The sequence below is a fragment of the Tasmannia lanceolata genome, unplaced genomic scaffold (assembly GCF_043159265.1).
Source record: "Tasmannia lanceolata isolate RefF3 unplaced genomic scaffold, GAP_Taslan_0.1 ptg000016l, whole genome shotgun sequence".
NCBI lineage: Eukaryota > Viridiplantae > Streptophyta > Magnoliopsida > Canellales > Winteraceae > Tasmannia > Tasmannia lanceolata.
Window position 1 is genome coordinate 2,712,834 of NW_027518693.1, and position 16,570 is coordinate 2,729,403.

Genomic DNA, 16,570 nt, shown 5'->3' on the forward strand with positions numbered 1-16,570 from the left:
TTATATATGCTTGGTCCGTTCATGGAAAACATGATTATTTTATCTATTTTATCTAAGTATTTGTCATTGATAATTTTTTCTAAGTATTTGTCATTGATGAGGTGGCAATTCACTTCTACATGCTTGATCCGTTAATGGAAAACAGGATTAGAAGCAATCTTGATGGCACTCATGTTGTCAGCGAGGTATCGGGAAATCAAGATTAATGTTTGATCGGTGAGAAGGTCTCGTAACCAAATAAATTGACTACATACTGACAACATCGCCATATGAATCTCTGCTGAAGATTTAAAACAGTGGGCTGTTTCTTAAGAGAGTGACCAAAGTAAACACACACTACTACCCTGTAGTCGAGTGTCGAGTATCTGGGCAACCATACTATTAGGCATCTGCATAGGCTCGAAGGTGAAGTGATGGTTCTGACAAATAAAGCATGCCAATAGTGCTAGTCCCACGCAAGTAATCTATTGATTCAATCGACTGTTGTAAGATATAATCATCGGGAATGTACCGACTAACCACCTGAACAACATGAACAATACTAGGGCAAGTCATGGTTATATATATATATGAGACTTCCAACGAATTTTCTAGAGTGTGGGACCTGAAATCCTTTTCCCTTCATCACTTCGCCATTTCACATTAAACTCAACAAGTGGATCGACACTGTTAATATCTGTAAGATGAGATAATCCAATTAGGCCCTGAGTACACTTTATTTGGTTAATAACATAACCACGGAATGAGTACTGAACTTCCAAACCAAGAAACTAGGTGAGTGGGCCAAGATCTTCATCTTGAAGGTACTGCTAAGAAGTTGTTTCAACTGGCAAATATTCTCAGTATCACTTCTAGTGAAAAGTATGTCATCGGCATATAGGAGGAAAATCGTAATTCGCTGTGATCACGAGAAAGTGAATAACAAACAATCATGAGAACTCTACATATATCCTGCTTGAAGGATAACAATGTGAAAACATACAAACCATGCTCCCGAGTCCCAGGGCCTGCTTTAACCCATATAATGACTTTGTCAACCTGGAAAGTTTAGATGAGCGATTGTAGTAATCCGGAGAAGGTCGCATATAAACTTGTCTTTCAGCTGCCCATGAAGGCAGGCATTTTTTACATCCATTTGTGATATAGTCCACTAATTTTGAGCAAAAAGAGCAATCACAAGCCTCTCTGTCATCATCTTTACCACGAGAGCAAAGGTCTCATCATAATCGGTGCCATACTTTTGCTTATAGCCTTGGGCAACCAATCTGGCCTTATACCTCCCAAGGAACCATATCCCATGTATCATTTTCCATTGACATCATTGCTTCTCTCAAACATGGGATTTGCCAAGCTTGCTGATAAGTAGGGGTACAGTAATAGAATAAAGAGAGGTAAAAAGAGATAGATGATGAGGTTGACTATAAATATGACCACGAGGACACACAACGGATGAGCTATGAATAGAGGAATCAACAGATATGCAGGGATTAGAGACACTTATTGGTAAAGATGATAAATAACGATCGTGTTCTTTCTCATTCTCTGGTTGGTGAGAAAATAGAGGGGTGAGTTTTATCTACTTTATTTCTCCTTCTGTAAACCGGAAGCTTTGTCTTTGAAGAAGACAATAAAGACTAAAAAATCAGGGAGAACAGGAAGTGAAGGCTGGATTGACTTTGTAACGTACAGAAACATGCGTAGAAGTACGAATATGACAAATGTTTGGATCATAGCACTGAAATCCCTTCTGATTAGTGCTATATCCAACAAAGATACACAAAGCTGCTTGAGTAGAAAGTTTTGTTCTTTCATGCCTTGGAAGACGGATGAAAAAACACCCAATTGGACAAAGAAGGGGATAATTGGGCGTTCTATGGAACAATAAATAGAACGGGGATTCACCATTCAAAACTGTAGAAGGATGACGATTGAACTAGTATACCACACTCGGCATTGCTTCCACCCAAAAAGTATGGAGAATATGAGAATCTGAAAGAAGGGTTTGAGCCGTCTCTAATATGTGTTGGTTCTTTCTCTTAGCTCGGCTCGTTTGCTGGGATGACATCTTCATTTGTCAAAACAATCTGAAATTCATGTGAGCTATATCCCTCCACTAACACGCACACGCCAAGGTTTTAAATGTCGGTTTCGGCCACCACTGAAACCGAACGTGGAAATTTTGGCCGATGTAAAAATGATAAATTTTCAGTTTTTATAAAATTTCCACCGAAATGTCTAAAATTTCGGTGGAAATTTTGACGATTTATGTGGACATCATGAAATTTCGGTGGAAATTTTCTAAAGGGTAAAAAACAAAATTTTAACCAAAATTTCGCCGATCTTGTAAAATTCAAATTTAGGGTAAATTTCATTTCAGCCATGGACGAAACTGAAACATTTCAGCTGAAATTTAAAACCATGGCACAAGCACACACCAAATAGAAGAATTTTAACTAGGCAATCAAACTGAGTTTTCACCATAGAATATTGTTTTTCTAAAAATAAGTAAACTCTTCAAATTTATCATGCACGAAATAAACCCAAGTACATCTTGTGCAGTCATCAATAAATAACACAAACTAGTGGTACCCAAATTTAGAAATTATAGGAGATGGCCCACATACATCACTGCGAACAACAAGTAATGGAGTGGTTGCAGAGTCATGATGAAATGGAAATGGCCGTTTAGTACTCTGATTCAACCCACAACTCACACGAGACTTATCAATAGAACTCAACTCTGAAATTGTATGGCTTAAATAATCATTTCTAAATAAAGTCCCCAAACACAGCAACATATGCTTAAATAGTCATTTCTAAATACGGAAAGCAAGGTAAAAATAAATTAATTTACAAATATCAAATATCAAATATATGCACTTTTTTAATTCCGAATTAGGGTTAGGTTGAAGATTTAAAGATGTTTAAGAGAATTTTACAGTGAATGAGAAGTTCAAGATATTTTTTTTATAGTCAACTCCCAATTTATCGCGATAATCCACGAGAAAAACATGAGAAAATTGCGAGAAATTCAATTTCTCGCGATACAAACATATTTTTATGGCTTAATCAAAGTATCGTAATTTTATCATGAGAAAATGGATTTCTCGCCGATATTTGTGACATAGCCATCCAGCATCAGTCGTTTCCTCATTTGTCAACTATGGGTTCTCATGGCATGATAACCCCATGGGGTGATTACTGATTCGCATGAGGGGAGATTGCTCTCAGGGGGACATATCTTACACTCCGTAACAATGTGGCCATGATTCTTGCAGTAAACACACTGGTTCTTTTTGCAATGGGCAGAAACATGTCCCATCTCCTTGCATTGGTAACATTGGACCTGGACAAATCCCATGGTCCATCTTTCCCTTTCCCTCATTGAACTAGGAAAGCTGATCCTATTTCACCTTCTCATCCAATAATAGCCTTAGTGTTCATTCTGGTCTCCTCCCCGAGTAAGTTCTCCGAATACCGAATCCATACTTAGCAAAGTTCCACAACTACGATTATTTGCCCTCATAATTTCATAATCTGATCACAGTTTCATCAGAAACTGCATCACCCTTCACACTGATTCCCAAAGATCGTCAAGACATGTTGTGACCATAGGTTCATAAACCCAGCATAATATTCCCAGGGGTGTCAATGGATCCAGACGGTCCGATAGATAGTCCGAATCCGAACTTTAATGGACGGGATATGGGCATACTAGAAAGATCCATGGACGTGTTTTGGATCCTCATCATAGGATCCGAAAATTTTTAGGATCGGATCCAGACACGCAAAGAAAATCCGATGGACAGTCACGATCCGAAATATTTTCACAAAAATACCCTTATAAATTATGTGATAGCATATGTAGTGTGCACACATGTCTGCAATTTCGTGATTCACTTTCCTTTCCTCCATTTTCATTGATCGATACATCTCTCCTTCTTCCTCCATTTTCTCCCGTAACCCTAATCCACTCAGCCAATCCATTCACGCCATCGCTAGTCACTCACTCATACCCTGATCCACTAGGCCACTCCATTCCGTCGATAGTCAAAATCTTGTCCTGCATGTGCTCCATTGCAATAACTAGAAAGAACTGACCTGTTTGGATCAAATTTTTAACTCACTCTCAATTTGCAGTCTTCGATTTTTAGTCAAGATTAAAAAGAATCACATTTTTATTCATTAGTGTATTCAAAAGACATGTTTAGATTCCATTTCGTGAACACCTCTGTTCATGGATTTCCATCATTATGCAACTACTAGGGCTCTGAGTCATTTGGGAGATATTACATATCTTATGATCCAGTGAAGGATAGTGGTTTACTCGTAGTCGACTAAGCATTCCAACTTATTTTTAACATTTTAATTGTGTACAATGTTAGTAGGACATACTAGGACTCTCCGATGTACGGTCCAATTTGAAATGGTTTGTGACCGGGACACGGGAAGTAGGATCCTAAGAACACTCCGAATCCGATCCAAACGATGAGGGATTTGAATGGATAGTGACTGAGACATAGGTGGATCCGATATTTACCTCCCTGATCAAATGTAAAAATATCAAATTTTATCTGAAATTCACGGGACAAGACTGATTGTTGGTACACATTCTCCAGATAATCCCACATCTCCTTTGCATTTGTAAAAGCCCTCATAGGTGTTCTGGTCCTATGTCACAAATATCTCCGATATTTCCAAAACATAGCGTTTTTATCGCGAGATTTTGATAAAACAACAAAATTCCGAACTAATCCCTAGATTTTAAAAATATAGCGATATTTTCGTTTTTATCATAAAATATCCCGATAATATCGTGATATTATCCCGATATTATTCGATATTTTTATTTTATATTTTTTTAAAATTTAATATTTTTATATATTTTTTAAATAATTTTAATTTTACCGTTTATTTCCCGTTTTAAACCCGAAAAAATTAATATATCCCGAGATTTTCCCTTGCCGACCAATTCCCGAGAACGACATTTGTGACATATCGGGTCGAAGTATCCACAGAACTCAGAACCCAAGCTACAATCTTAGCATTTTCCATTTTCCATTTTTGGTACTCGTTAACATTCGTAATTTCAAGTTGTTCCCTCTAAGGAGGAACTGAAAATGAAATCTCTATGTGGTGAAGTTCTTCCCATCAAGTTTCACCATCAAAGTATCGGCTTTTTCCCTGCCATTGTTGAATATGGGATTAGCCCTAAAAATTTGCACTTTGGGCAGGACATCACACACCAAAAGTACCATTTTTTTATTTCACGGTAGGGAAAGATTTCGTAATCTGATCGCTAATCACCCACCACAAATGGAAGGATCACAAAAAAGGGCAAGGTGAAGCGGGTTTCAAGACCAAACACAAACGATTGCGAAAAAATGATCCATAAAACTCCTGAAAAATCTTCGCACACAGCTCATATAGCTCTTTAGCTCATATAGTCGGGCCTTACTCCATTCGCTACGCTCATGGTGACCCGGAAAGAAAGGTGGAGGTTTCCCTACTTTCCAAACTCTCTCAAACAAACCGTAGATGAAAGAAAAGAGGATCATGAAAGCGCTTTCCTTCCTGATGAGTAAGGACCTCTTTCTGAGCTTTCTTTCCATTTTGGAGAAAGGGATGATGATGATCTACTCTCTATCTTCCATAGCTCAACCAACCGACCTTATTCTGTGGTGAGGTCACTCTATCAGCCTCAGTGGATTGGCGAAGTGGGCAACCAACCTCTCTAAACAAGCTGAATCAACATTTTTATTTTGAACAATTCGATACCGGGCGAAGAACACACCAATGCAAAAGATAGAACTCTCTTTCATTGATCTCATCTAAAGTTCCAAACTCTTCATAACCCTGCTCTAATACCATATCAATCTAATATTCAGCCCTAGAAAATGTAACCCAAGATAAAAACTCAAATAAAGAAGAGGGTGCTGAACGGGGTGTCAATAATGAATAAAATAACTCATCTGATATTATTGACAGCATCTGTTAATATCTCATCTGTAATTTTCCTGGTAATTTTCCTTTCCCTCTGATATTTTTTTTTTTTTTGAATATTGGCGAAGAAATATTAATAGAAGACTGAGGGGGTCCCCCAAAAACATACAAGAGGAAAATAAAACTCCCTAGGGACAGAACCTGACCCGGGAAATACAAATAGGATTAAGGAGGAAGAAAGTCGAAAAGATCTAAATCCTGCTTCGATACGCCCTCCTTTGCCAACTTATCAGCTACAGCATTGGCACTTCTCCTCACATGCTGAAAAGAGACCTGCATGCCTTGTAATACGTCTTTCATCTCGTCAAATAAGTGAAGAAATCGCCACGGAGGGCCCCTTGGGCCCCTCAGCCATCTTATGACGTTCAAAGAGTCGCCCTCCACAATACACCTTACTGAGTGGCCCCTGGCCTCACTCAGGATCAGGATGCCTCGATGCACTGCTTTTACCTCCGCTTCATTCGAGTCTGCTATGCCAATTGGACCCGAAAAAGCCTTGAGTACCGCACCATGACAATCTCTCAAGACTCCTCCAATTCCTGCCAACCCAGGGTTGCCTAAACTTGAACCATCAAAGTTTAATTTGAGGTTACCTGCAGGAGGAGAGCACCATATCTGTTGCGGGACCGGCACATTTTCGTGACTGTTGCAAACAACTCTCCATCCTTCCCACAGATCAAACGCCGAAATGAAGCGAAATAAAGGGAGGGCTCGCGCCCAAGATATAGAGAGGGCAATGACCTTAATAAATAAGAAGTGGGCAGATTTAGCCTTTCCCTCAAACAGGCGAGAGTTCCGTTCGACCCAGATGACCCATAGAAAAGCCAACAGAGAGAGCCACCACAGGCGCTTGCCTTTTTTACCCCAAGGTGAACAATACCAGCCTTCAAATAAGTCTTGCAGAGAGGATGGAAAGACCCAATGTATTCCAAATCTGTCCAAAATTTTCCCCCATACTTCCCGAGCTACTCGACAGTGAATGAAAATGTGGTCTACCGATTCCCCAGACGCAATACACAGAGCGCAATGGTCAATTATTAACATATGACGCTTCCGCAGAAAATCCACCGTTTGGATCCGATTTTTTAACGCAGACCAGGCAAATAGACATACTCGAGGTGGAGCCTTGATGTGCCACACCTTTGCTTCCAGAGCATTAACCTCAGACGGCACCAAACTGTGATAGAAAGAGTTGACCGAGAACCCTCCTGACGAGGTAAATCTCCACAATCTTCTGTCATCCCCTGATGAACTAATATAATTCTGCTCCAGCAACTGAAATAAGCTTATCACCGATGGCATCTCGCGATCAAAGAAGTTCCGACGAAAGAGTGGGCTCCAGGTAACTTTACTCACAGAGCGCTCATAGCACCCTTTCACTAAAGCTGACTTATCCGCCGCGACTAAGAAAAGGTCCGGGAATAAGTCTTTTAATGGGGAGCTCGAGCACCATTTTGAGAGCCAAAAAGAAATTTTGTCACCGGAATACACACGGAATCTAATTCCGAGATCAAATTGAGGGATAATGCATCTGATATCACGCCATAATGTCACTCCAGGTTTGTTGAATCTGTTGAGAGATACCCACTCCCCTGAATCAGCCCCATATTTCCCTGAGATGACGTTGACCCACAATCTGTTTTTTTCTTCGCCAAACCGCCACAACCATTTTCCCATCAGTGCTTGATTTACCTGTTTTATCCTTCTAATTCCGAGGCCTCCGCCTTTGGTTGACTTACACACCTCTTCCCAGCTCACTAAGGCCAGAACCCGCTTCTTATCAGATCCCCCCCACAAAAATCTGCGCTGAATTTGTTCTATACGCTTGATCACAGACACAGGGCATTTACATAAGGATAACTGATAGATGGGAATGTTGGCCAAAACGGCCTTGATCAAAGTTAATCTCCCTCCTTTAGATACCAATTTCCTTTTCCAAGTATCAAGACGGCGTTCGATACGTTCCACAATAGGAACCCAAGCCTCTTTAGGAGGTCTCCCTATACCTAAAGGCAAGCCCAGATAAGATGCCGGCAGACTATCCAACGAGCACCCCATAATACTGGCGAGTCGAGAGGCCCCTTCCTCGCTTAGATGCACCGCATAAAGTCTGGATTTAGAGAAATTCGATCGGAGCCCAGACACTAATTCAAAGCACCTAAGAATAGCCTTAAGATTAAGAATCTTTAAGGGCAAGGGAGAGCTAAAAAGGAGAGTATCATCCGCAAACTGCAAATGCGAAACTTCGACTCCATTGACACCACATTTAACCCCGGAAATCAGCCCCTCCACTTGCCCTTTCTTTAATAACACGCTAAGGGCTTCCGCAACAATAACGAAGAGAAAGGGAGATAAAGGATCCCCTTGACGCAAGCCTCGGGACGATTTGAAGAATCCTTTAGCAGAGCCATTAATGAGGACGGAAAAATATGCTGAAGATAAACAACTTCGGATCCACCCTCTCCACTTCTCACCGAAGCCCATTCTTTGAAGAAGATAGTCTAAACACTGCCAATCGACCCTGTCATATGCTTTTTCCATATCCAACTTACAAATTACTCCTTGCTCACCCGATCGTGCCATCCAATCCACCATTTCGTTGGCCACTAGTGCACAATCTAATATTTGTCTCTGGGCTACAAAAGCACATTGATTCTCTGAAATGAGAGATGGAAGAACCCTCTTTAACCGTTCCGACAGAACTTTCGACAAGAGCTTATACAGACATCCAACCAAGCTAATAGGACGAAACTCCGACACTCTCACTGCTCCTTTGGTTTTTGGGATTAGAGCAATAAACGTTGCACCTGTGCCGCGATCCAGCACCATGCCTGCGTGGAAAGCTCGAAAAAAAGCCATTATGTCGCCCTTCACATACTCCCAGCAGGACTGAAAGAAAGCGAGACAGAATCCATCTGGCCCCGGAGCTTTATCACGGCATATCGAGAAAACCCCCTTCTCCACCTCCTCCTCTGAGAACGGGCTTTCCATCCCCATAGAACTAACATCATCAAGAGAATTGAAAACCGCCTCGTCGAGCCTCGGCCGCACTATATCATCTGCAGAATATAATTGCTTATAGAAATCTAGGATTTCCAATGTAATCTTCTCTTTGCTATAAGATAGGGATCCATCCACTTCTAATACCTCGATTCTATTGTTTCGACGCCTGGCACTGGCCATATTATGAAAATAGGCCGTATTTTTATCACCTTCCTTTAACCAAAGAACGCGGGACCTCTGCCTCCATGAGATCTCTGCCTGAAGTATGCAGCCTTTATGTTCCTCTTTTAGTTTACCCAGTTCCGTCAAGTCATCTTCTGTAGCATGACTTTCCTCATCAGCCATAGATATTTCTCGGATGCGTGCTGAGAGCCAAATATTGCGCTCCTGAAGAGCCTCTAGACGGAGAGAATTCCACTCTTTAAGTTGTTTTTTAACATGACGGAGTTTCGCTCCTATAATCCAATCTGAGGCGCCTTCCACGTTGTATGATTCCCACCACCCCCCCAATCTCTCTACCATGTTAGGGATTTCTAACCAGGCTAGCTCAAATCTGAAGGGAGCCGGACCCCAGGACTCTAATCTTGGATCCAACAACAGAGGGCAATGGTCAGAAACAGAATGCACAATCGCTTTCTGACACACCTCCGGGAACAAAGAAAGCCATCCAGAGCAAAACAAAAATCGATCTAGGCGACTCTTGCTGGAGCTCCTGGACCAAGTGAATTTAGCCCCCATAAGAGGGATATCAATCAGTTCATTATCAGCAATAAAATCCGAGAACTCAGACATATTTTGGGATGATCTGCGACACCCCAGCCTTTCTTCGACTCTTCTAATTTCATTGAAATCTCCCCCTAGACACCACGGGTGCCCCCATTTACTCCTAACCAGGGTAAGTTCCTCCCACAACTGTCTCTTGGCCGACCCCTCTGTTGGACCATAAACGCCCGAGAAGGTAACCACTTCTTTATTACCCAGCTGTCTCAGAACTATTGAGACGGAAAACTGGCCTACCCAAGAATCCTGGATCTCCCATTTTGATTGATCCCACATGACCAAAATACCTCCGGCAGCACCTTCGGATGCCAAAAAAATCCACTCCCAATCGGAATTTCCACCTAAACTCATGATCAGAGCACTGCTGACTTCCCCCATTTTTGTTTCTTGAATACAAACTAAATCTGGTTTGTTCTTTTTAACTATTTCCTTGACCTGTGCTTTTTTTTCCAAAGACCCCAATCCGTTAACATTCCAAGAGAGAATCTTCATTTACAACTGGGCGTTCGCTGAGCACTTCCCCTGGAGCAATTTCTACTCCTGATCCGCGGATTACGAGTCGCTTTCGACACATCTGGAGCTTTAACGTAGGAGACATCGGATTTTAGCTTGGATAATTCCCGTAACATCTTCCGTACTCCTTCAATACTTGACGGATCCGAGAGAGATCGATGATCCAATTCTCGAAGCTCCGCCACTTTAAACATAGCACGAAGTTGATCTTCTAGACCGGAATATGTCAATCCCAATACTCTGCTGGTAGATATGATGTGATTCACAAAAATCTCTAGAATCTCTGATTTAGGATCGACCCAGGATATAGGACGAATATCTTCTTCCACCCTTAATACTAGCGCTAGGCTATCTTCCACAAGGTCGTCACAAGGATCCATACAATCCAGACTAGAATCAGCCGCCAACGGAGGCTGCCCCTTAGTAGCTTGAGGGGGACCCTGCATCTGCTGATTAGATCGGTTATCAACTATACCATACGCACAGGACTCCACCCCCTTTGTGCTAGAACCTACTCCTGAACCATTGGCCCAGGCCCTTTTAGCCGCACCAGGGTGTGGAAGGATTGACACAGTATTTCCGGGGGTAGTGTGAGAGAAAACCGCCTCATCGATTGCCAAACATCCCTCCTGACGGTTCCTGGTACCCTCTTTTTGCCCTCCCAAAAGATTCTCTTCATAATTCATTTCAGAAAACACCTCATCTAAGTTTACCACCAGACTAGATTTTCCGTCCACCCTATCAGTATCAGGAAAAAACTTACGGGACTTCGAAAGCTGAAGGGACTCGACAACATTCGAGAACTGAATAAGAGGAGAAAATGGGCTTGGATCATGAGCAGAACACCCATCAATCTGGCCCACAATCTGAACGCCAGAGTTAAAAGGAGAAAGCCCATCAATCTGGCCCACAATCCGAAAGCCAGAGTTAAAAGGAGAAAGCCCAATATTCTCTTTAGCACCTAGGCCCACTGCTTTATTCAGAATAGGAGGGGCCCACCGCGGCTTAAGACCCCGATCCAATGGGTAGGAGGGCTTTATTTGAATTAAAGGGGAGAGATGAACTTGGGAATTTGGTCCAGACAAAAAGACGTTCCACCGGTTGGGCAAACTGCTCCCCTTCGCCACGTCTCCCTGGCACGTCATACCAGACGCGACGTGCCTTACACCCGCCACCTTCTCTGAGCTGAACACGCCAACACTATCTGCATGAGACACGTAAGAGGGTAGGTGAGAATAAGAAGACACGTCCAATAGTCCCTCTGCCGTATTCCTGCTATCTTGCACCGTCGTCTTCTCCGATCGAACATTGTCGGAATTCCATGGAGAGGCACCCCAGGACTGCTTGAGATTTGCTGATTGACGGGCGGTGAGAACATCGGGACATTTAGAACTTCGGGACGCCGTCACCCAATACACGACCTCATCAATACAAATCGGGAGTTTCACAAACTCAGGAGATAATGAAGAAGTCATAAGAAGAATGTTCGCTGACTCATATCCAGCACCTTCAACACAGGATTCATCTGTGGCTAAGACCCTTCCAATGCGACAACCAATTTTTCTAAAGTTTTCCACCATCCATGCATGAGTAGGGACCCCAACAACCGACCACCAGTCAGACGAGAAGTTCCCGGAGAACTTATCCTTCCAATCTCGAACCTCTTCAAAAGGGCTATCCTTAGCGTCAATCCATCTAAGTCTGCAATCGACGAAGGAGGCGTCCGGAGAGGAGGTTATAGCAAACTCCCCAGGGGCTATCGGAAAAATCTCAAAATCAGCTGAAGTTCTCGATACTTCCCCTAACCATTTTCTTAACACCGATAAATCCGGTAGAGCGTCAGGTTTAGTTTTACCCCAAAAAGTCCTTTGTAAATCAAATCTAGACCTCAGCTCGATAGATTCAGCCCAAATTTCCTCCGGGCACTTGGCCACCTTTTCAATCTGCTCCATTCCGACTCCATCCACCTCCACAGCCGGCGGCGACCCTACTAACTTTGACAGTCTCCTACAGGGGGTCCCCTCCAAGCGCTTTGGCTCCGTAGTCCGGAAGGTCTGCGTCGCAACTTTTCTGGTGGAGCTAGGCGGAACTGGTCGTTGGAAACCAACTGGGAAGTTGAAATCAAAACCCGACCACACCTTCTTACATTTGAGACATTCGGGCCTTCTTCTGAAGTTTACAAATTTACACTTAGTGCATCGCCAGTCACCCATGTTATTTGCTTTTCTTTTTTCCAGCACTCTGAGAAGCCTCTCCTCTCGTCTGCTTTTTTTAATTTGCCACCGGACATCTGAGGACTTCCAGTCGATATAGTGGCGATATCGAAGAGCTGATTGAACAGGAGGCCTGTTCGACTCCGACCCACTAGAGCGCATATTCTTTGTGTACTCCTCCATTCTGCCAACTTGCAAAAATCCCTAACTTTCGAACTACACAATGTGCAGACCCCTCTCGCCGTCTACATCAGAGGAAGAAACAGAAGAAGAGGAAGAGGGCGAACAGGCATACGAGACAGATACCGAAACGGAGAACGATGAACCGGAAGTGTACACGGTAGAAGATTCACACTCTGACTCAGAAAGAGATTCCACCGACGAAGACGAAAGAGGGGAGGAAGAAGGGGAGAATTAAGTTAAAGGAATTAAGTTAATGAATCTCTCTTTATCCGAATCTATAACCCAATCCAACAATGATTGCCCAAGTTCAGAACTTACACTCCAAATAGTTTCTAGGATCTGAACCATATGCATATCAGTTTGCCAAACATGATAAGTTCCATGTAAATCCTCTACAATCTCTATATTTATTGGGTAACAACAAATCCATGAATTGGAGACAGTTTCCTATGAAACCAGGAACCTTCAAATGTGTGGGGTACCCGACTCAGTAAGATATGATAAGGATAAGGTTGTTTTCCCTCTGATATTATATCTCATCTGTTAAAAAAATAACTTACTTTTACAGCATATCTAGGCAATCCACTTGTCAGGGAAAGCCTAATACTGCAAGGGAACTGACATTCATCCTCTATTGACAGACAAACTTGAAACAAGCATTTGATGACTCAAGATTTACAAATTCTACACCGGAATGTTTTGAGTGAAATTGAACAAAAATACATAATTTTGAGTGGTGATTATTTAGTTCATATAAATTTGAATTATATAATGTGATTGTTTGTGTAAAACATAAATCCAAGTACACACAAATAAAAGCTTGTATTTGGTGTTTGTGCACACATCCAAGGTTTTAAATTTCGGTTTCGGTTTTGGTTTTGGTCACCATCGAAACTGAAACATTTCAGTTTCGGGCCGAAATTTAGCCTGAAATCATGTAAAAATATGATTATGATTTCATTTTTATATTTAATTTTGACCGAAATTAAGGCGATTTCAGTGGAAATTTTGGCTATTTCGGTTAATATTTCATAAATTTCAGATGGAATTATAACATTTCGATGGACTATTTTAAAATTTCGGTGGATCTATTTAAAATTTGGGTGGAAATTTTGTACAAAAAGGCTAAAAACGAAATTTCAACCAAAATTTCGGTGACATTTCGCCGAAATTTCGGATTTTCGGTTCGGTGAAATTTCGCCAAATCTTGTAAAGAAACAACTTAATGTAAATTTCATTTCGGTCACGGCCAAAACCGAAATATTTCAGCCGAAACGTTTTGTTTCGGCCGAAATTTAAAACCATGCACACATCAAGATACTAATGGTCTGAGTTCAACTGAGGGTAACTCATGTCAACCTCTAAAAGACTAAAACTACAGGTAGATTCTTATCATTGTCAGCTGAACAACTCAATAATGAGTTGTTCGTTCAAAGGAAACAAACAAGAAAATAAATACTGAATCAAGTGATAAGAACAAAAAAAAACAATGCACTTGATTTGTATCTGGAGAAAATTCTACTAGTAATATTACTCATGTACCAACTTGCCAAAAGAATTTGTTAACATTTAAATCTGAAGTGAAGTAACTACAACAACAACCAACACAACTCACTAATAAAGAATACAGTAAATACCATATCCCATTTTCAGATAAAGGCTTCAAAGAATACAGTGAATATCATACCCCATTGTCAGATAAAGGCTTCAAGGGAGCATGATATATTCTTGCGAGTCCAAAATCAGCAATTTTTACAACTCCTTGTTCATCTCCCTCACCCATAACCTGTCCAAGGAGTCTTAAATGAAACCACTAGCGTAAAATGAGAGATTTGAAGAAATATAAGGATGAAGTATTCCATCACTAGCATATGAAGAAACAATCTTAATTAATCTGTTAACTTAGAATAGCTACATTGAGATGTTAGGTCCATACCAAGATGTTAGACGGTTTCAGATCTCGATGTATAATCCAGTTACTGCAGCCAAAAACTCTCAAACAAATTAAGAGAGATATCAAGCAATTATGTCACAGTACTATATGCATAGAACCATTCGAAAAAAATAAGGTACTCTATGCATAGTGAGAATACCACAGCAGAAACACATCCGATTTTCAAAATGAGAAGATAGAACTGTGCAACAATGGTTTTAAATTTCGGCCTAAATTTCGGATTTCGGTTGGGACCAAAACTGAAATCACCAAAATCCGAAATTTCGGCCAGAGTCCCAAATTTCGGCAAAATGCGATTTTTAAGTTTTTTTTCCAAAATTTCGGTACATTAATGAAATTTGCTTCTTTTTTTTATCGAATTATGGCCGAAATTTCAGTTTCGGCTATGTCCGAAACCGAAATTTAAATCCTTGGTGGCAACTAGAAACGCCAAGCTCAGATTGCTACCAGTATGGAACAACTGAATATTACCTATGAAGATAGTTCAGCCCATTGAGAAGCTGCCAGAGCAATGACTTAACTGTGTACGGATTAATAGACTGATTAACCTTTTCTCTGTGATGCCTGATAATTTCCTGTAAGAGGGAAGCAATGCAGGCATGGAATTTTAGTCACCAAGATTATTTTATATGAACTTGTTTTATTTGTCTCAGTGTAAACCAACTCAGCAACTATCAGAATTATAACGGCATTTTGTTGCCTAAATTAAAGACCATATCACATCAACAGATTAGGAACAAAACAGAACATCCAAAGCAGAAAGCCTGCAATTGGATAATTAATAAATGCTCATATGTTATGTATCTAGAGGTCGGAAACGAGAGAGGTTGAATTGAATCCATCATATAATTTATTTCTTCTCTCATGTATTTTCTCTCCTCTCTTACATTTCAAGTACACGATTGTAGAAGTTTATTCATGGCCTTGCCCCACTATCTTTTTTATCCAGCCCCCGTTTTCTGTTATTTTTTGAAGATGATTTCTCTCGCTACACTTGCATGTATTTCATTCAAAAGTCAGGTGTATTCTCTGTTTACTATCATTTTCATACACTAGTTATTGGGCATTACCACTCACATTTAATATTCAAGGAGTGATGGAAGTGGTGAGTACACCGCTCTAGAATTTCGGGAATTCAATCACACATGGCATTCGGTAAAGTTTCTGTGCCGGAAACACTAAATTATAACAGAGGTTGGGACTTTGATGTTATTTCACTCAGGGAACCCTTAATACGTGTGGATAGAAGCAAGCACTACTACCTACGTGAACAGTACACTCCCCTCTGTGATGGGACCATCCTAAGGTCTAAACTTTAATTTTTAGTTATCTTTTAAGCCACTTATCATGGTCTTTTCCCACCAATATCTTTTGGCTTCTTTAAGTTGTGAGTGTTTAAAATGGGACCTACAAGTGTATTACGAAAATCTTAAGTGCTATGGTCATTTAAGTCATTTGTAATTAAACACTTAAGTTGGTAAGTGACCTCGAGGGCAAACCTTGCAACTTAAAAGAAGTCTTATTAGTCTATTTGTAGTAGGAAATGTCCATGTAATGGGAATATTAAGTCATTAGGAGTTTGAGTTGAATTAGGAGTTTTATTTATTTTATTTTATTTTGAAATGGGGATTAGGAGTTTTATTTCAAAAAGGAAAGTGGTTACTTGAATAGAATAAGATAGAGTTCATGTAAGGAGAGGATAAGAATTCTAATTGGACTAAAAGGTGTTGTGCAACAAGGATTGGATTTTTTTTCAATTTTCACCCACAATTTCGGAATTTCATCATCAGTCGAAATATGCGAAACATGCAACTTTTCAGATAAAAAACAAAGACATTTCGGCTGAAACAATGGAAAAAATCAACTCCACTTGCAGAAAAGAGAATAACCACGAAATTCCTTTAAGATTTTTCCAAAAAAA

General features: G+C 40.8%; 1 protein-coding gene across 2 annotated transcripts in view; it reads right to left on the reverse strand.

The window, feature by feature from the left end:
* The window catches only part of CDKE;1 (cyclin-dependent kinase E;1), a 47,652-nt gene that overhangs the window by 22,462 nt on the left and 8,620 nt on the right, over positions 1-16,570 (reverse strand). For both annotated transcript variants that reach the window (XM_077356581.1, XM_077356582.1), the window contains exons 3-5: positions 15,121-15,224; positions 14,632-14,674; positions 14,383-14,481 (exon numbers count right to left, since the gene is read on the reverse strand). In XM_077356581.1, the coding sequence (XP_077212696.1) occupies positions 14,383-14,481; positions 14,632-14,674; positions 15,121-15,224 (246 nt within the window). The remainder of the gene's footprint in view (positions 1-14,382; positions 14,482-14,631; positions 14,675-15,120; positions 15,225-16,570) is intronic.